This window comes from Acomys minous (assembly GCF_964271855.1).
Source record: "Acomys minous genome assembly, chromosome: 6".
In the NCBI taxonomy this organism is placed as follows: Eukaryota; Metazoa; Chordata; class Mammalia; order Rodentia; family Muridae; genus Acomys; species Acomys minous.
This window is the reverse complement of record NC_140487.1, coordinates 106,615,723-106,635,837: the sequence shown is the minus strand read 5'-3', so window position 1 is coordinate 106,635,837 and position 20,115 is coordinate 106,615,723. Positions and strand designations below refer to the sequence as shown.

At 52.7% G+C, this 20,115-nt stretch overlaps 1 protein-coding gene across 1 annotated transcript; it reads right to left on the bottom strand.

Moving 5' to 3' along the window:
- Positions 1–219: 219 nt before the first annotated feature.
- On the bottom strand, positions 220–18,963 carry LAPTM5 (lysosomal protein transmembrane 5). Its single transcript, XM_084784904.1, has 8 exons — positions 18,702–18,963; positions 7,777–7,870; positions 7,276–7,352; positions 5,026–5,151; positions 4,218–4,340; positions 3,319–3,414; positions 2,384–2,476; positions 220–808 (listed from the first exon to the last, which is right to left on the bottom strand). Exons 1-8 carry the CDS (start codon positions 18,786–18,788, stop codon positions 719–721), a joined length of 786 nt encoding a protein of 261 aa, XP_084641030.1. The 5' UTR covers positions 18,789–18,963; the 3' UTR covers positions 220–718.
- Between the last annotated feature and the right edge of the window lie 1,152 nt (positions 18,964–20,115).

The following is a 20,115-nucleotide window of genomic DNA, read 5'->3' as shown; positions in this document are numbered from 1 at the left end:
GGAACTCAAGTGGAGGCTGGGCACCCACGGGCTGCATTGAAGTGCATGGTGTGAGGAACACCATTTCTCTCTCTCCCTCCCTCCCTCTCTCCCTCCTTCTCTCTCTCTCTCTCTCTCTCTCTCTCTCTCTCTCTCTCTCTCTCTCTCTCTCTCTTTCCTTCTGTTTGACACCACGATTTTTTAAAAATTAGGTTTTATTATAATTCCTAACGACAGCAGTTGACTGAATTGCTATTTATTTAAGCAACTGATTTGAAGGGATTGTTCCATATGCACACTTTTGGGGTGTGGGGGTGGCGAGTAGACACCATGATCACGACGTCCCTGTAACCTGAGGGCTGTGTATAAACTGATACCAGGAACTTCTACTTGGCCAGATCCTTTCTCTGTAGCCCCTGCGGTGCTGGCCGCCCAACTAAACAGATCAAGCTAGTAGCTGTGAACCAAACTCACCCACCCTAATTTGCCACAGCTGTGCCCTAACCAAGTGTCATTGCTGATAGAGACAAGACGAGCTGCTAGGATGAGTATTCTGAGTTCAAAGGGTCGTTTAGGCCAGGGGTGACTCGGTTGTGAGTGAGGGGGTCCCCAGGAGGAGAGGACAGTGAGGGGGTGCACAAGCAGATTGTCCTGAAGTAGCCACAGAAGACACCAAAGTGAAGAAGCAGGAGGAAGAAGCTCCAACTCTCTTGGCCCCGTGGGCTGAGGCCTGGTGGGGTCACACTTCTGAGTACGGGGGTGGCGCAGGGTCCCCCTCTGGAGTCTTAGTGGGCATAGACAAGGCTTCCTCGTAGGATGGCAGAGCCACCTGGGAGAGACAGAGAGGACAGATGAGCACGTCAGGAAGGATGTCAGTCTAACCTGGAGTACAGGGACCCTCCCCCTCGCGCCCCTCATCTATCAAAATGATGATGACAGTGGCTTGCACGCCTGTGAGACCTGGTTAGGCCTCCTATCCCCACAGGGGAGGCACCTGCCTGTACCCATTGGCCTCAGTGTCCAGGGCTTTGATGAACACTCTCGGTCCAAAGGCTCTCCAAAGAACTGGCTCCCATCCCTCCCACCCAGGCGAGCAGACACAGAACCTGGGATGAATTGCCCAAAGTCAAATTCTATCCCCCTGGCTATAGTCCTCTGACTGGGGAAAGTCTCTTGACCCAAGCTGGTCCAATCAGATACACTACTCTTTCTGCAGGAGTGACTAAAGGGGTAGGATGTCAGCCTATGGGTTCTGGCAGCTATTTTGTGGCCTTTAAGGAAGGTCTGCCTTCACCGAGCATGGTGGCGCATGCCTTTAATCCTAGTACTTGGGAGGCAGAAGCAGGTGGATCACTATGTGTTCCAGACCAGCCTGGTCTACAAAGTGAGTCTAAGACAGCTAAGGCTACACAGAGAAACCCTGTCTCAAGAAACAAAAAAAACAAAACAAAAAAAAAACAAAAAAGGAGCCAGGCGTGGTGGCGCACGCCTTTAATCCCAGCACTCGGGAGGCAGAGGCAGGCGGATCGCTGTGAGTTCGAGGCCAGCCTGGTCTACAAAGTCAGTCCAGAACAGCCAAGGCTACACAGAGAAACCCTGTCTCGAAAAAAACCAAAAAACCAAAACAAAAAACAAAAAACAAAAAAGGAAGGTCCTGCCTGAGATTGGAGGCCAGACTGAGGAGAGTCAAGAGATAGAGGTCAAATCCAAGATCAGGACCCAGCCACAAATACGATGGACTTTTAAGTGCTATGGGCTACTAACTTCTGTTTGGGACTTAAATCAACAACAGTTGGGTCTCATACTTGCTACGGGTGGATAATGAACCGAGAGATAGACTGTGATTGGCTAGGTGGATGGATGGGTCGTAGGATGAGTAGACGGATGAATGTATAATGTTTGGATAATGGGTGGGTGGATGAATGGATGGATGGACAATGGTAGGATGGATGGGTGGATCGATGGATGGATAGATGGGTGGATGGATGGTTGGACAATGGTTGGATGCATGGATGAATAGACGGATGGTTGGACAATGGCTGGCTGGATGGATGAGTAAATGTATGGATGTGTAAGGGTTGGATAATGGGTGAGTGGATGGATGGATGGATGTGCGGGTGGACGGTTGGACGGTTGGACAGTGTTTGGATGGTTGGATGGATAGATCATGGATAAGTAGGTGGATACATCAGCTAATGAATAGGTGGATGGATGGATAGAGATGAATAGATGGAGATAGATGGGTGGGTGGGTGGGTGGGATCTTAGACTATAAGAGCTGATGGTTTTTTTTTTTTATATTTCTTCTGGTCCAACAATCTTCAATGCAGAGAGGGAAAGGAACTGGCCCAAGTGTCGCACCAATAGCGTGGTAGCCCTGGTAATTGACCCTCCATCAGACTCACCTTAAGGAACATCTTGGAGTTGCTGCTCTCCACGGCCGAATTCATGTGCTTCATGAATTTGTAGCACGTCCACACGCACTTGAACATGTAGACCTGGAGGAGAGCCTGTTTAGACTGTGCTCTGCCAACCCTCCTTCTCTTGCCGGAGGGGCTCTGGCTAGATGTTAGATGCCTCCAGGGAGCCACCACTCGCTCATCCCAGAATTCAGCATCCAATAGCAGCTCAGACAGACCTCCCCCATCCCACCCTCTTCTAGCCTTGGGCTTCCTCTCATGCTAGCCTGGCATGCTCCAGAGACTGACTGCCCTTCCTGATGCTCACAGTCACCATGCAGCAAAGGCTCTTTAGGCTTCTGATCTGGCTTCCAGCCTCCCTGGGCACAGCCAGAAACACCCTACTCACAATTTAAAGGACAACACCCATCTTGAGACAAAGCACAAAAGTGGGAAGGTCCTCTTGAAAAGTGCCTCTGAGCTGAGCATGGGGACACATGCCTGTGATGCCGGCACTTGGGAAGGGGAAGCAGGAGAATTAGGAGTTCAAAGTCAGCCTGGGCTACATAGTGAGCTTGAGGCCAGCTTGGACAACATGAGACCATGTCTCAAAATCAAAACAAAAGCCCCTGATATGCTGTTGCTTTTTTTAAGATTACAAAATAGTGGGTATAGCCTCAACCCACAGGGCTGAAATCCTGTCCACTGGGTCAGTGTCACAAAGAGCTACATGTCCAGGCAGCTGAGTATACTGTACAGACCCACAACCTCTACACAGACCGTGCCTGAGGACGCCAAGCCAAGCCACAGGAGCTGAGGCAGGAGAGCTATGGAGAGCTTAGAAGCAGGAAGGGACCACGAGCACACCTCATCCTGCCTCCTCACAGTCCATTACGGGGAAACCGGAGCCACAGGACAGCAGGGGTCCGGGGCCCACTCACCTTCAGGATGAGCACAGTGACAAAGGCCACTGAGAAGATGATCATCATGTTGATGAACTGGTTGTACGGCATGCCCTCCTGGCTTGGGAGGTAATTCTGCAATGACACAGGGCCACATGAACACCTTGGCCCTGGGGGCTCTGGTCTTCCCCCGAGCCTGGCAGGCAAGGACACACACACACACACACACACACACACACACACACACACACACACACACACACAAAGAAACACAAAGCATTGGCCTCTTCACTGGAGGATGAGCTGGACTCATTCAGGGACAGACGTGAGCTTTCAGGAGCAGCCAACCAGCCGCCAGATTGAAGCTATCACTATTGGTGCCTCCTTCTCTCCCTTGCAATACCTCCACTGAGGAAAGCCGGCAGCCATGCCCTGAGGGATGCTCAGGCTTGCCCTACTTAAGGCTGCCACCACAAGGAACTGGGCAAGGCATCCATGCTGCTGCGAGGAGCACCCTCCCCCCCCCCCTTCCCAGTGGAGCAGATCACTCGCCTCCTGCCTAGCTGCCACACTGAACCGGCAACTGAACCACCTAGCAAGCCACCCCACAGTACCTGGCTCTCAGAACTGTAACATAGCATTGTCATTTTAAGCCACCGTGCTTGGGGACAGTGGGTTAGACAGCATTGAACACTTGGTGTCTTTCCATAACGCAGTTCCCAGGGCAGGATGCTACGCAGCCCATCTTGGCCAGGCCTCCTATTGCCTTAGAAGCTTCTCTCTGACAGTTACTCTCCCAATATACCACTCACTCCTGAGACTTCCTGGCAGGAAACCCAGCCTCCAACCATGACCCCAACCCCAACCCCCGACATGGGAGGATGCCTTGCCCCAGGCCACACAGCCAGGGTATGGCTTTATCCTCCACCAAGACGCACCATGTGGTTCATGGACTTGAAGTTAAGGTAGGCAGGCACTTCCATGTAAGAGCTGCACAGGGTCAGGACACTCAAACAGAAGTCCAGGAGCTTCAGGGTCATCAAGGGGACTTTAGAGGAACCCTATATAGAGGAAGAAGCATGAAGAACCATGAGAGGAACATAGAGCAGCTCTCCCTTGGGGAGCCTCTCTACCCAAGATACCCTCACTGACTGTGCTCAGGGAAAGGGACATGGGATGTTCACATCAGGGTGTGTGCAGAGCTGGTACCACAACAGGGGTCTTCTGACTCCCCAGCCTTCCCACCTTCCAGCAGCCCGGCCTTCCCAGGACCAGCATCCACAGGACTGTGAAAAACAACTGCAACAGAGCTGTGTGTATCATCACCGGCTAAGGCCACCACACTTTCCCTCAGTCTTTGTTCCATCATTTTGACCAGCCCAGCTGTCTTACTTGATTCCAAAAAGAGGAATTAGACTAAGGCTGAGGCTCAAAGAGGCCACACATCATTCTCTCTAGGTCATCCATACATGGCCGGTGTAAATATGAAGGCTCTGAGGGCTGGAGACAGGCTCTCATCTGGGGCTAGGGCTGCTGTCAGCATTACACATTGGGTCTCAACCCCACGACACCCTCATTTGGTCCTAAGGCTTCCCCAGGAGGCACACTGATAGACAGGCACAGCGTGCAGAGAAAAGAGCCTGGGCAGGGGCATGGATTAGAGGGCCTTGCTGAAGGATATCAAGGAGGAAAGAGACCCTGCCCTGGCCAGCCAGCCCAGGTCAGGCCATGCACACAGGTACTTACGGGCCGGGGCCGGCCAAGTTTCAGGTAGGCTGGTAACTCAATGTAGAAACCCAACAGCGTGAGGAGGCACAGCAGGAAGTCCATGATTTGGAGGGACAGGAAAGGCATCAGGTACTTCTCACGATTCTAGGAGGAAAGTCCACCTTGTCAGGGTGCCCCCTGAGGTGCCAACACTCCATAGTGTTGCCCTTGTCCCCATGCATCCTGGTCCCACCCTGCTTATCACTGATGCTACAGATCAGTGAGTGACTAGGGCCAGCCTAGATCCACACATATCCTTTCCTATGAGTGACTCTCTGGGGACTGGGGGAGGGACATCTCGGGGTCTCAGAAGACACCAGGGAATAGGCTCCATATACAGGGGCTCTGTTATGATCTTTTTGTTTGTCTGTCTTTTGTGGGGGGTTTTGTTTTGTTTTTTTGTTTTGTTTTGTTTTTTTGAGATGGGATCTCATGTGTTCTATGCTGTTCTCAAACTCCCTACGTAGCCAGGCATGGCCTTGAACTCCTGAGTCTCCTGCCTCCACCTCCAGAATGCTTTGATAGCAGGTGTGCATCACCATGCCTCATTTGTATTTGTGTGGTGCTGAGGGTTGAACCTTGTGCACCAACGGAACCCAGCGAAAGGGTCATGAGAGAATGGCATGAGGAAACGGTGGGAATGAAGGGGTGTGGCCACAGGTCACTAGCGGGTACGCTCCGGGCTTATTCATGAACCCTTTTCTCCTCTCTCTCTCTCTCTCTCTCTCTCTCTCTCTCTCTCTCTCTCTCTCTGTCTCTCTCTGTCTCTCTGTCTCTCTCTGTGTGTGTCTCTCTGTCTCTCTGTCTCTGTCTCTCTCTGTCTCTCTGTCTCTCTCTCTCTCTCTCTCTCTCTCTCTCTCTCTCTCTCTCTCTCCTTCTTGATTACCATGAAGTGAGCAACCTTGCCAACCATATGCCACTTCCTCCCCACCGTGATGTTCCGCCTCATCTCACACCCAGAGAGAGCCAGCACACCGTGGGCTGGAAGCACGAGCCAAAATGAACCCTCCTTGTAGATGATGATTCTCTCGGGTATTTTTGTCCCAGCAATGGAAACTGGATGACAGACTCTGAGAGCAGACCCTGACTCATTTCTTTCTCAAGGACCCACAAGGTAGAGCATGGTGCCTACTATACAAAGAATGGAAACAGAGAGACCCTCCCAGAAGGGGACACCCAGATAGATCCAGAACTTGTTAGGTGAGGGGACTGGGCACAGGGCCAGAGGCAGAGGCACCAGCCAGTAAAGGGCTAGGGAGAGGATCCTGTCCTGTGTAGTAAGTCAAGGCCAAATGTGACAGGCTATGGAAAGAGGCCCCTGGAGGCCAATCAGTGTCTCTCTCCCTCAGTAGACACCCTGCACCCATGCATATATGTACCCAGTGGGGGCAAAGTCACAGAGAAGTTGGTGTCGTGAGGATCTCATGGTTACTTAAGCCACTCAGAGGTGATCAAGACACCCTGTTTGAGTCTTCAGGGGCCCCTGCTCTGCCTTTTTCAGCTGGACACGGTGAGTTTCTACAGCAGCCCCACAGCCACACCACATAGTGAGGACATCCTGGGCAGCGAGGTTCCCGGATACAGCAGGGGTAGCCAGGGAGTGGGACACTCCAGGTGTTAAGCCACCGCCCTTCTGCCTAACCATCATCTGCAGGCCAGGACTCTCTCCAGGTAGCCAAGTGACCAGGCCAACTTCCTGCCTCCCTGGAGGCCATGGGGCAAATGTCTCCTCTTTTGCAGGAAGGGGAACCTCATCCTGACTCAATCTCCCCCATATTTCTCCAAGTCACCCTAACTCTCTAGTCTGTCTGCCTTTCCCTAGAACAAGCACATATTCTTAGGATTTCATGAGCAACTGTCCCCTCTGCAGTAGGGCCAGGGCAGGGGAAAGACCCTTGTCCCTGAGGCCAACCCCAGTGCTGTCCCTCTCCCTATACCCCGTCATATTATCCTTCTTTCTCTCATCTCAAAGCTCCCAGCCCTACTCATAGTCTACAGAATGCAGACGTCCTGTGAGTACCCAGTTCCCCTTAAGCCCCACCTCATAATCCAGCCCAGACATTAGAGGCTGGCCCGCTCAGGCATCCTGAAAGTGCCGGAAGCTGGCAAACTATGGGGTCCCATAGGGAGTAGCATCTACTCCCAAATGAGCATGTGAAGAGCTGTGGGGTGCTCAGAACAGCAGGAAGGCTTCAGCTCTTGGCCCCTCCATCCCTGCACAGGCCTCACCTTGACCACACCGAACAGCAGGCTGATGCTGATGGCGAAGAGCACTCCAATGAGCAGGAAGCTGGAGAGCAGGTCGGCTGCAAGGCAGGGCAGAGACTGAGGCAAAGCCTGAACGGGTTCCGGGGGACCAGGCTTTGGCAACTGCTAGTGTGGGGCCACGAGTGTGAACAGTGAAGCCTGGCACCAGACCAGGCTGGTCTGGAATAGATGGCTGTCCCTCCTCAGCCAGGTGAGGGCTGTGACTGGCAGAGGAGGAGACGACTGGTGGACAGGACGGTGTGAAGTGGCCAGCGTGGCAGGAACTCAGGTCTGAACCTCGGAGGCCAACAAAGCCCCTAGCACAAGCAGGGGAGAGCCTCATTTGCATGTGAGATGCCCCAGGCTCCTAAAGGGTCAGGGACAAGCACAGCAAAGATGGCAGGACCACAGACCACAGTCCGAGTGCCCTCACCACGCACTGCCCACAGGTCCCCTCCCAACCACCACTGTCCCCAGACCTACCGATCCTGAGGTATGGCATCTTGGAGAACCTGCAGGAGACTTTACCGCGGGCCACCTCCACCATGTGCTCAGTGAACAGCAAGACACTCATGACCTGGGAGAGAGCAGGGCACCAGTGAGCTGGGCCACCATCCAAACAGGGTGGAGTGACAGCTTGCTTAGCCAGTGGGCATCCTGGGCGTTCACGTGTCGCATCTTTGCCCTTCCTCTTCCCTGCCGTGTGACTGTGGACATTTGACCTGACTTCTGTGCCTCAGTTTCCTCATCTGTTAAGTAGGGTTCATTCAGAAGCTGACTCAGGTACCCCCCTGTACCGAAGGAGGCATAAAGGAGACTCAGAGGGACACCCTGCTTCCGGGAAGCATTGCCTCATCTTGCTGCTGAAGATCAGGTAACCCGACTGCACCCCTTCACTGTACCCCAAGACCAGAACAGGTTCTGGCTGACATAGGATCTTGGTCATCACACCCAAGCATCATGGAGCGTCCAGTCCATGGGCCATCAGCAGAGGTCTAGAATGCACTGTGGAGCCCCAGGCCCTGGATAAGCAGTTGCCATTCACCGCAGTTCGGGGGGGGGGGGTGGGCTCTGCTTTCCCAACTATAAAGGAGTTGATAACACTGGCCTCCTAGAGCTGTGGGGAGCCAGACAGGACGATTGATCAAAGCACACCACAGATAAGAAAGCTCAGTCTGCACAACTAAGAGCAGTTGTGAGTGAGTGAGTGCATGAGTGAATGAATGAATGAGTGAGTGAATGAATGAATGAATGAATGAATGAAGCCCTCCCTTGGGGACCCTTACCATGCACAAGAGAGATGGAGCGATTCTAATGGGCCTAAGTATTAGATGCCCCAGCTGCCGAAGTTGCAGTTTGAAAGGCTATCAAGGGTGGCATTTTGTTGCACAATCACCACCCACCCCACCTCCCATGCCGGACTCTTCAGTCCCCGTAGGCTAAGGTTCATATACTGCCATTCACATCTCAGCAACAACCCTTGCAAGTGGCCAGTGCCCTGGGAAGTAGGGAGAACGGGCCAGGACAAGATCAGTCCTCATCCTCTGCCCCTTCTACAGACCAGGAGAGTGAGAATCAAAGGACCTTGCCCCAGCAGCCCCTGTTCGCTAGGAACTTATACCAGGCTGTTGGTCTTCATCGATTGGCTGCTCCCTGTGTCTTTGGTCCCCTGGCCCTGCTGAGGCTGCCCCCACATCCTTCCTTATGGGATCCTTAAGAAAGTTGGCCAGGGCCCCTCCCTGACCTAGCAGCAGAATTGAACAGTGATGACTAGGCCAGAAGTATTTGCCCCACTAGAAAAAGAATTTTTTTTTCCCTACTGAATAGCAGGCTCGCTGTCAACTTGCATCTCTACCGAAGGTGTTGCTGAACTGATTGGGGGAGGGGCGAGTCTATCCTCGTTTGCCATATGAGAGCCTGGGCTCAGAGAAGGCAGGTACCAGCCCAAGGCAACATAGCAAGACAACCCAGAAGTCAGCTCTGCAAGAAGAAGGTGTCTCCAGAGCCCCCCATCTTCTGTTCCCCAAGAGAGAGAATGGCAGCTCCTGACATTGCTGACCCCACTGTGTGCTCAGACCTGAACACAAGCTTGGCTACAATTGCCCATAGCCCAGCGAACACAACATAATGAACTTGTTCTATGGCCCAAACAATCAGGACAGAGAGGAAAAAGAGGGCTGGCTGGCTGGAACCATTGGATGGAACCATTGGATGAAAACGCATGCCTCGGTCCCCAAGCCCAGGGCTATTCTAGGGGCTGGTGATGCTGTTCACAGCCTCCTGCCTCCTGTCTGAGAACTATCCAGAGCCAGGGCTGGAGACTGTGAAGACTTCCTTTCTGTCTGTGTCACCTCTGGTGATGGCTTCACCCTTGCCCCTCCCATGCCTCAGTTTTCACAGTGTGAAGGGTCTCTTCTATGAGCACCAGAGGCTGCTGGCACTGTTGAGTGTGTGAGAGCTACGGAGCAGAACTTCTGCACAGAGCAGGGCCCCATATCAATGGCCTCCTACCCACAAAACCCCAGCTGCCCAGCCCATCAGAGGACACTGCTCAGCCATGGCTGCATGCTTCAATGAACATCCCAGCTATTGAGAAGCAATCGGCCCTTTCAGGCCAGCCATGAGAGGACAGCAGACAGAAAGGGGGATGTCCAGGCCGAGCCCCATCCCCTCACTGACCCTGGGCTCCACCTAGCTACAGTCCTGAGACTTTCTCAAGCTGCAGGAGGCTGGCTGGCTGTGTCCTGAGGACCCATGCTGTCCTCTCTGCACAGTGGAGACAGATGTCTCGTTGTGCCTGCTGTCCCCACCCCAGCGTCCTCTCTCCATAGGTGACATTTTGTGGCTGAGTTCTGCTCCTTGAGTGACATTTTGTGGCTACAAGCTCTGCGCCCTGAGTTAACTGCTGACCTCTCCGGGTTTTGGAATGAAGGCAAACACCTCCTCCAAGGTTGCTACTGGGTCACGGGGCACATGGGGGCACAGGGCTGTTTTATATCTTGAACAGAACTGGGCACATATGTGAGAGGCATGGGAGGAGGAAAGCAAGGCCACTGGCTGGGGACAGGCATGGTGACATGAGAAGGAGGCATCAGGCTGCAGTGAGAGCCATGGTGATGGAAAGGGGCTGCACCATTTTCCTGAAGTCAGCTTGGCATAGGTGGCTGTGACCTGGGCAGGACGGGTGATGGAGAAAACACCAGTGGCATGCTAGGATGTAGGAAGTAACAGCAGTGGTCACTGTGATGAAAATACTGCTGGTGACAATGACGACATGCATGGGAAATGGCAGGAGCAATGCTCAGATGCAGTGATAAGATGAGGGTGATCCTAGTGGGCGGGGTTGTTGGCATTAGACCCCTCACTCTGGGTTCAAGTAACGCAGGACAGAACAAAAAAGCATGGGGGACCCAAGAAAGACAGGAGTCCCTCACTTCAGAGTCCTCTTGAAGCTTTTCGTCAAGAGATCCCAAATAGTGGAACTGGAGAGATGGCTTAGTGATTAGGAGAACAGTCCCCAGCATGCACATAGCTACTCACAACTAACTGTCTGTAACTGCAGGTCAGTGGGACCCGGTGCCCTCTTCTGACCTCTGCAGGTGCACAGTCAGACATGAAGACAAAACAACCAAACAGGAGGAGGAGGAGAAGAAGGAGGAAGAGGAGAAGAAGAAGGGGAAGAAGAGGAAGAAGAGGAAGAAGAGGAAGAAGAGGAAGAAAATACCTCATTTCAAAACAATTAAGAACAATTGCTCAAAGCCACTCTCTCTTTCCAGGCTGTAAGCTCAGCTTTCGGGGGGCTCTCCCAGGAGCCCCATTACAGGTAAAGCCGTGTCCCAAGCCCCCTGTGCAGCCCTGGTGCCTCCTGGTTCTGCCTTAGCAGATGTTAATCCTACCCAAAGTCCCTCAGAAGCCACCCCATAAGCTGCTCATCAAAAGGAGAAAATGGAAGTGGGGGACGTTTCCTAGCAACCCTTGGAGATGAACTTGAGAATCATGCTTGGGCCTGTCCTCACACTTCAGCATGAGTGGGTCCCCGGGAGCGTCCACACCCTTCTGTCATTGACCCAAAGTGCATATCAGCCTTTCCCTGTGTCCCGCTGAGTGATGGGGGGGGGGGGAGGGCTGAGAGGAGGAAGGCTTGAGAAGATGTAGAATGTTAGGTCTTTATGATGGATATTTATTCATCCCTGTGACCCTGGGGAACTCAGGTCAAGTCATCTGGGAAGACACACAGAGAGACAGAAGTGACAGCAGCTAGAGGAAGTTCCGTCCATCTCCCCCCTCCCCCACCCCCCGCCGCCGCCATTTCCCTTGCTTCCTATCACAGCTTATCAGGGTGGCCAGGTGTGGTCACTCCCCCCAAAAAAACACTATCTCCTCAGTGCACCCCAACCCCCAGATATCATCGCAACACCCTCATCCTGCTTGCAAACTGCACTGCACCCAGCTGGCTCTCTTGCCATCCCAGACTCAGCAGAGCTGGCTTCCCGCCCCTAACAAGCCGCCCCCCACACACACACACACATGCAGGTTCCTCACCCTACACCCTGTCCCAACATGATTATCCACCCACTCCCAGGACCCTCTCTAGGAACTCAGGGCCCCCTCCCTGCCCCCGAATGTGGTGGTGCACACCTATAATCCCAGCACCTGGGAGGTGGAAACAGGAAGATCCTTAGGAATTATCCTTGAATCCAGGGTTTTCCTTGGGAACATAGAGAACTTAAGGGCAGCTTAGATGACATGAGACTCTTGTCTCCAAGAAAAAGGAAAGAAAAGAAAATGGAAAGGAAGAAGGGAGTGAGAAAAGGATAAAGATGAGGGATAAGAAGGAAAGGAATGCGAAAAGAAAAACGAAAGAGACCCCAGGATAGCCACAAATGCCTTACTGGTCTCTGTGCCTCAGTTTCCTCACTATAGAAGAGAGAACAGAACCCTTCCACCTCAGAGAGCCACTGCGAGGAGAAAATGAGGAAACAGCTATCGACCACCAAAGATGGTGACCCACAAAGATGGGCTGATCCCCACAGAGCACCTGTGGATGAGCAAGCAACACAAGCCCCCGGAAGCCACAAACTAGAAGCCCCAGACTCAAAGCCACCCAGGCAGCGTCTTCCCTCTCAGGAAAGCAGACAAAAAAATACACCCAAGAGGCTCCCACTGTGAGGTTCTGGGGGTGCTGAGGCCAGGGAGGAAGCTTTGGGGTCTGAGGCCATGAAGACATCACCCTGGGGAGCTCCAAGCTGTGATGTGCAGCCAGGGCCATCACCAGGCAGGTCACTGGCCCCGAGGGACACCTCAAGGGACAGTTGCTTGGGGAGTGTTGGTCACAACTTGGAATTGGGCTATATGGATGTTTCTAGGGGTAACTTTTGAGTTAACGGTTTGTAAAAAATTGGAGCTGTTAGAGAGCGGCTGCTACCTGCAGCATGCCAAGCCTAGGCACTTAAATCAAAGATGACCCAGGCCAAGCCAATCGCTGTGCCAGGCTGCAGGGCAGAGCACAGGGATGTAGCATGCAGGAACTGGGGACACACGGGGGACTCAGGGACACGAGGGAAGGAGGGGGCTCAGAAAATAATTCTTAGAGGAAGGAAATACCCCTGGAAAGGTGAGCCCACCCACCCAAGAAACAGAAGCATCCCTCTTATAAACACAATTGGAAGTTATCCAATCACACAGTGACACCACCGCCACCACCCACATCCCCTGTAGTGACAGCAGTATATGGCTGGAGAAGATGTGGGACAGGCTGGAAACACACAGAGATGGGCATGGGTGACAACCGTTCTCCAAGAGGAGTCAGTGCGCACAAAAAGGTCCCCAGATCAGCAGAGCTGAGCAGCGTTAATAATGCTTGACACAGTTAACCGCCAGTGACTCGGGACATGTTGGACCCAGAGCACTGGCAGTCGGTTCTAGGCCTCTAGAGACCAACCCCTCATCCCCAGCAAGGCTGCCCACTAAAAGAGAAGACAGGAGGCAGGTCTGCCCAGAGACACAGGAGCCCGGAATGGAGTGCCGGGTCACAGAACGGACAGAACGACAGAGGTCCTAGGGAGGGTCACCAACTAATGTCCCTTTGTGGGCAGCCATGTGAAATCGTTCTCCAGACCCAGCCCACGGCCTGGTTGTTCATCTTCAACTTCCTGTATATCCACCCCAGGCAATTCTTCACACCACCACTTCCTATTTACCTTGTTAACTGAAGTTACAAGGGGGGGAAAAAACACAACACCTTAAAACAATAAACACATTAAACTACAAGGCTGATTGATTAGATTTGATGGCCGTGGAGAGTTGGAATGTTACAGATCCACAGTCAGCTTATTACAAACAGTCTATCTTTAGCCCCTCTTAGTGGGGCATTTATTTCCCAAGCCAGTGTCTCACCTAATGTCTTTGTGACTATTGGATAAATCCTTCCAGAATGTGCTAACAGACCCCAAGCCTCCACCAACCCAAAGGCTAAAAATATCTCCGATAAGCATCTGAGGCCTAGGGTGGAGACTTCTCTGCTTGGCTGTAACCTTGTGTTTCCACCAATGCATTTGAAACGTCTGTTGACTTATGACTTTCTTTGTTCGGTTTCTATAAATAAAAAATGTCACAAACCTGTTACTGCATTAAGACGCAGTAGCCGGGGAACCTGATTGTGTGTGCCCAGCCTTGGTCACTCGTAGCTGGCTGCAGAGCCAGCTGTTTCTTTTCACCTTTGAGGTGGGGGCTGTATGCCTTTCATCAACCACTTTCATGGCAAAGGCCACCCCCACCCCCCAATGACAGCAGTGAGTGTTGAGATAGCTGTAATTATTAGGCTAACCCCTATGTCACCGAGGACTACCGAGCTCAAAACCACAAAAGAGTCACCGTTGGCACAGAGACCACTGGCCTCTGCAAACAGCTGGAAAAACTGAAGTCCAGACGGCAAAGATACCCACCTGCCTGCTCAAGGCCATGTCCCCAGTGAGTGTCGCGCACCAAGTCACTGCCCACAACATGAAGCCAAAGGAAGAAGCCAAGAGTTGGGAGGTGGGCAAGTCAGAAGGGTTTCCTGGAAGGGGAGGCCTCCTTGAAGATCTCAGGACACGCAAACCACCCCAAGCCAGGGCCTACGAGCCCCACTGTGCCCTGGCTTGTCCATATGCTGCACATGATGGAGGTTTCCCGTGTACTCGTAAACCAGGCACAAGGTGTATCTGTGAGTAGCTGCCAAATACACCAATAAGCTGCTTACAGGGCACAAAGGAATAAGCAGCTGTCCCATGAGGAAGCCCAAGTACTTTGTGTGTCTAGTCCACCTTCTAGAAGGCTGAACCTCACTCCCAACTCCACCCATATGAGCCCGGGCAAAGAGTCACACACACACACACACACACACACACACACACACACACACACACACACACAAACTCGAAAAAGGAAAGGAGAAAAAGAAAACTGCGAAGAGAAAATGCCAGCCAGGTGGTCGATGTCACCACTGGAGGCGATGAGTGACTTGGGTGGCACAGCTCCCTCTATGCGATGCCTTAAAGCTGATTGTCATCCTGGTACAAAGGAACCAGGCTCACTGTGACAGGCCACCAGGTACAGCCCGGTGAGGCATAGTCCACAAAAAATAGTCAACAGAACTTCTCAGAGCCATCCCAGTCATCAACTCAAGAGAGTCCAGGAGACCTGAGAGCCTGCTGCCGCCCAGAGGAACCCAAGAAGAGTGCCACCCGGTGTGATAGGGCTCTGAAACAGAAAAAGGACAAAGACAGAAAGAGAAAGCCGAGTGTAGGTCCTGACAGGCAGCTGTCACAGGTGTGTCCCACCGACGTGAGACTCAGGCAGTCGGGAGACAGGAGGGGGACGCCCAGGAGCTCTCCGCACTAAATCTGCAGTTTCCTCTAGGTCAGAAACTGTCTTAGAAACAAGATGTTTGCTTTGAAAAGTAGTCTGCGTGCTGAGCCTAGTGGGGCAGGCCTGGAATCTGGATGTTCTGAAGGCTGAAGCAGGAAGCCCACAAGTTCCAGGCCAGCCTGAGCAACTTACAAGACACCGTGTCAAAATTAAAAAGAGGGGCTGGGGGCCGGGCATGGTGGCGCACGCCTTTAATCCCAGCACTCGGGAGGCAGAGGCAGGCAGATCTCTGTGAGTTCCAGGCCAGCCTGGTCTACAGAGTTAGTCCAGGACAGCCAAGGCCACACAGAGAAACCCTGTCTGGGAAAAGAAAAAAAGAAAAAAGGAAAAAAAAAAGGGCAGGGATGCATCTTGCTGTCGGTGTGTTTCCCTAGCGTATGTGGGGCTGAAGGACTCATCCCTTCCTAGTGTCACAATAAAGGAAAGAGAAGCAAGCAAGAAAAGGGGAGAAATGCCTTGTGAATAGGGTAGTGGTACACGCCTGTACGCACAGCTCTGGGGAGGCTGAAGTAGGAGAGCAAGTTCTAGGCCAGTTTGTATTGTATAGCAAGACCTTGTCTCAAAGAAATAAAATAAAATAAAATAAAATAAAACAAAGCAAACACAAAAAAGCTGGAGGGAAATAGACTTTTCAAGGTCTCCAAGCTAATGCCAGCCCATTCCTTACAGCAGCCTTCCCCCTCCCCACCCCTTCCCCTCCGCTCACTCTGGTTTTAGCTCATCCCTTCACAGCTAGAGTCTGCGTAGGTTCCTCTGGTCACTGCAGGTACCAGCTTCCCCATGCCCCCCCCACCCCCACCCCCAGTATCAGGAGTAGACCGCAGGAACACAGAAGAAGAGAGCCCAAGGATTTCCCCTCCAAAAGGTCTGCTGGTGTCCCCTCCTCCCTCCTTGTTTCCTGACACCAACTTAGGACACCCAAAGCGGGACTCTGGCAAAGGTGCTCTCACTTCCCTGATCCCTGGGAGTCTGGAGCATGAGAGCACAAACCTGTTGGCCAGGTAAGATCTTCCCGTAATCGCACCCTACAGTTCCACGAAGCGTGGCCCCATCTTGGGCGTCAATGGCCCGATTTAACGCTCCCCGTGTCCACAAATAGCTCTCAACGTACAGAGGTGTCACCCATGGCTGGCTCCAGATGACGGCGACATGAGTGGCTGGTACATCTGGTGGTACCTTCTCTTTTTCTACCCAGATGTCTGAGGTCCTGTTGGCACACCTGCCACCCATCTGCTGTGCCAAAGGAAAGCCCCCCCTACCCCGCCCAAGCCCTGTCCTTGTGGGAAGAAACAAGGTTCTCTGGCCAAGCTGTGTATGCTAACTTAGTGCCTGGGCTGGGTATCTGGCTTCCAGGGGCTTCTTCTATTCTTACACCCCCTGTGGCTCCAGAACATCCCATGGCCCTGTATGGCTCACATACCAAGTGATGGTTTTGTTTGCATCCTGCACTATCACAGCCCACATAGGGATTTGAATGGTGGCTGGAGGGGGGGGGGTGACTGCTGGTATATACAATACAAAGAACTGCCCACCCCCAAAGAAAGGCTCAAATGCTCAGCTTCATACAAAGTGCTTGTCACATCTCCCTCCCCACCCCCCCACCCCCGGCAGCCTCAGTAGGGCTTCTGAGTCAGGCACACCTCACCTTTGCACACCAGCTTCTCATTCACACTTTCCCCTGCCACACTACCACCAAACTCTGCCCTCCCCACCTGTGGCACTCCTTCCAGGAAGCCCGCCCCAATCACTTGGCCCACAGTCTCTGGATCTCTATGGAAACAGGACATCTCTCGCCCGTCCACAGCCGAGGAGTTTGGATGGCACGAACAAGAAGAAATCCCAACGGTCACGCAGTACAGCCTACCAGGTTGATTTACTTTTTAATATGTTTACGATATCCCGAGATACCAGAGCGTGCTTCTTTGAAAGCCACCATAGGAGATGGAGCAAGGGTCCCAAGCTACTACAGACCTATTCACCCCACCAAAGCTACTTTGTGACCTCCCAGCATGCCGCAAATGTCCAAGTTAGAAGCCCCCAACCCACGGCGCCCAGTCCCCACTTTAGAAAGGGAAGCAGGTCCCAAGCTGGGTTCCTTCCCCCGCCGCCCCCCCCCCCGCCCCAGGGAGCTCAAACAGCTGGCTAGAGTAGAGCTGGTATAAGGACCCTCACCATGCTCTTCCCAGAATGCTTTGCCAACATAGAGATGACAACCTGGAAGACTTGAGGCTGAGACAGGGTGCCACCGCCTCTCACGGCTTCGGTGCTGGTTGAGGCTTTGTGGGTCAACCTCTGAGGTCCTCAAATGCTGTTTCTTTGATCAGTGGTTCTCCACTTGTGGGTCTCCAAAAATTATTCACATTACAATTCATAACAGTGGCAAAATTACAGTTATGAAGTAGCAACAAAAACTTTTTTTTTAAAGTTGGGGGTCATGACAATGTGAGGAACTGTATTAGAGGGTTACAACATTAGGAAGGTTGAGAACCACCGTTCTAGATGGGCAGGTCAAGACACACTCCTAAGAAGCCAGTGGACCATGGTACACACCGTCCCTCCTGCTTTATAGATACAACCTCACCCACACAGTAGCCTATCACGAAGCTCTCGTCATCCTTATCTTCATTTCTGATCTAAAGAAACAGGCTCAGAGAGGCTGAACAAGTCACCCAAGGCTGCACAGCAAAGACTTGGGATGGAGGGGGAGGGGTGGAGTACACACAAAAGCCTAGGGACAGAACTGGTTTGAGCACTGCCCTGCCACCCTGCCTGCAGCCGGAAGCGGGTCAGGCTCTGCGCAGCAGCCTGCGGACTTGGGGGCTGATTTTGAGGAAGCTTGTCCAGGCCCAGGAGAGCTGTTGTTAGCCACAGGCTCTGTCTGAGTCACTGAAGCAGATGTGTGGGGGTTGGGGGGTGAGTGGATTCGAGCAGAATAAAACAGAGACCCCGAGCTTGGGCCACTCCACAGGGAGAGAGCCTTATCCCTGGGGACTGTGACTCCACGGGGTCATGCTGTGACAATGACAGGAGCCATGGGCTCACACTGGCTGCACCAAGCAATTTCCCCCAAGCACAAAGCTTGAGCTGTCCTTGAAGGGAGAACACAGCAGCTTGACTGAGCTGAGAGGAAGGGTTTCCTGGTTCCCACTGGAAGCCCAAATGTGTAGCCCCAGATCCCAGAAAGCCCTACACCCAGGCCTGTGTGGGGCCTGACATCCTGGAGCTATCCCAGCCTGGTCTCCTCTCTGTTGCCAGCCTGCCCTTCTTGTTATACACCTACAACCTTAAGGACACTATTCTGCTTCATTTGACAGGGGGGGAAACTGAGGCACAGAAGAGTGCAGGGCTTGTCCAGCATCCCACAGGCAAGAGATAGATAGTAGTCCACCTGTTGGAAAGTCTCAGCCAGTCAGTGTGTGTGTGTGTGTGTGTGTGTGTGTGTGCGCGCGCGCGCGCGCGCGCAAGCACACCCCAATCACCCCGGCCACCCCAATACTCACTATATGGTAGATGGCCAGGGCTGTGGTGGCCACTCGGACGTTGAAACAACAGCATGTCTGCCGGACTGGCACCGCACGGGAGGCCATGGTGTGCTGTCCCGTCTTCTTCTAAGGCTGAGTAAGGAGTCCTGGACCCGCAGCAGGGGATTAACAAAAGAGGAAGCCACAGGCTGCCTGCCGCACTTCCGCCTTGCCCTCTTCGGTTGGGGCCAGGTCTGTAAGTCTGGGGTGAAACAGCTGCAGTGGGGGAGCAGGGAGGGTCACAGGCAACCTCAGAGAGCCTGACTTGGGCAGCTCCAATGTTTCGCCCAGTCTGGGCTTACGCACTTACAACGCACTCTACTTCCTGGATGCTGAACACCACCCTTAGAACCCGGTTTCTAGAAAAAACAATCAGCTGTCTGGAGGGGTCAAGGCTTTGTCCCAAATCCAACAGTAGTTCTGACAGCACAATCCAAACCCAGCTCTGCTCAGCTGTAAAGATAGCGCTGTCAGTAAACTGCTCCTTCTCAACTCTGTGAGGCTTAGCTCCTTTGCCCCTCACCTGGGCTGATCCAGGGAGGGGCTGTTCTTTTGCTTTGCTTTGTTTTGTTTTATTTTGTTTTTAAGACAGGGTTTCTCTCTGTAGCTCTGGCTGTCCTGGAACTCACTCTGTAGACCAGGCTGGCCTCGAACTCACAGCGATCCACACTACCTCCCAAGTGCTGGGATTAAAGGTGTATATAGCACCACCTCTTCTCTGGGGAGGTACTATTCTTATCCCCATCTTATAGATGGGAAAATTGAGGCACAGGGTAAGGCCATTACTCACCTGCAGTCATACAGCTAGTCTAAAAAGGGGTGTGGATTGGGACGGAGGCCAGCTGCCACTAGAGCGCTAGTTCTCAGTCTGTGGGTCACGCACAACCCCTTCGAGGTGGAAACAACCCTTTCACGAGAGTCCCATAACAGATATCCTGAATATGAGATGTTTGCATTACGAGTCATAAAAGTAGCAAAATTACAATTATGAAGTAGCAACAAAAATAATGTTATGGTTGAGGGTCAGTCACCATGACATGAGGGGCTGCATTAAAGGGGCGCAGCACAAGAAGGCTGAGGAAGGCTATCCCTGAAGCCGAGGTCCTCACACATCTCTACCTCCCCTCATTCTGGGCTCTGAAGGAGAGAACAGTTATTACCAAGCAAACCCATGGGCATTTGTATGGGCCACGCCCTGAAATAGGCTCTTTCTCTTGCAATTTGTAACCCCTGGAGGTGACCTATGAGAACCCTGGCCAAACCTGTATTGTGGGGTTCCCTGAAACAGAAACCTGGGATTATGTATCCTTCATCACTCCCTAGGAAACTCTTCCCTGACTTCTCAGAGGATAAATAACCCACGCTGCAATAAAGGAAGAGATGTGAAGCCCGT

Coding starts and splice junctions, on each gene's coding strand:
- LAPTM5 (XM_084784904.1), bottom strand. CDS start 18,788: ATGGCCTCCCGTGCGGTGCCAGTCCGGCAGACATGCTGTTGTTTCAAC. Junction 4,341..5,025: donor AACTTGGCCGGCCCCGGCCC/GTAAGTACCTGT, acceptor TCCTCTATATAG/GGTTCCTCTAAAGTCCCCTT. Junction 809..2,383: donor ACTCCAAGATGTTCCTTAAG/GTGAGTCTGATG, acceptor TGTCTCTCCCAG/GTGGCTCTGCCATCCTACGA.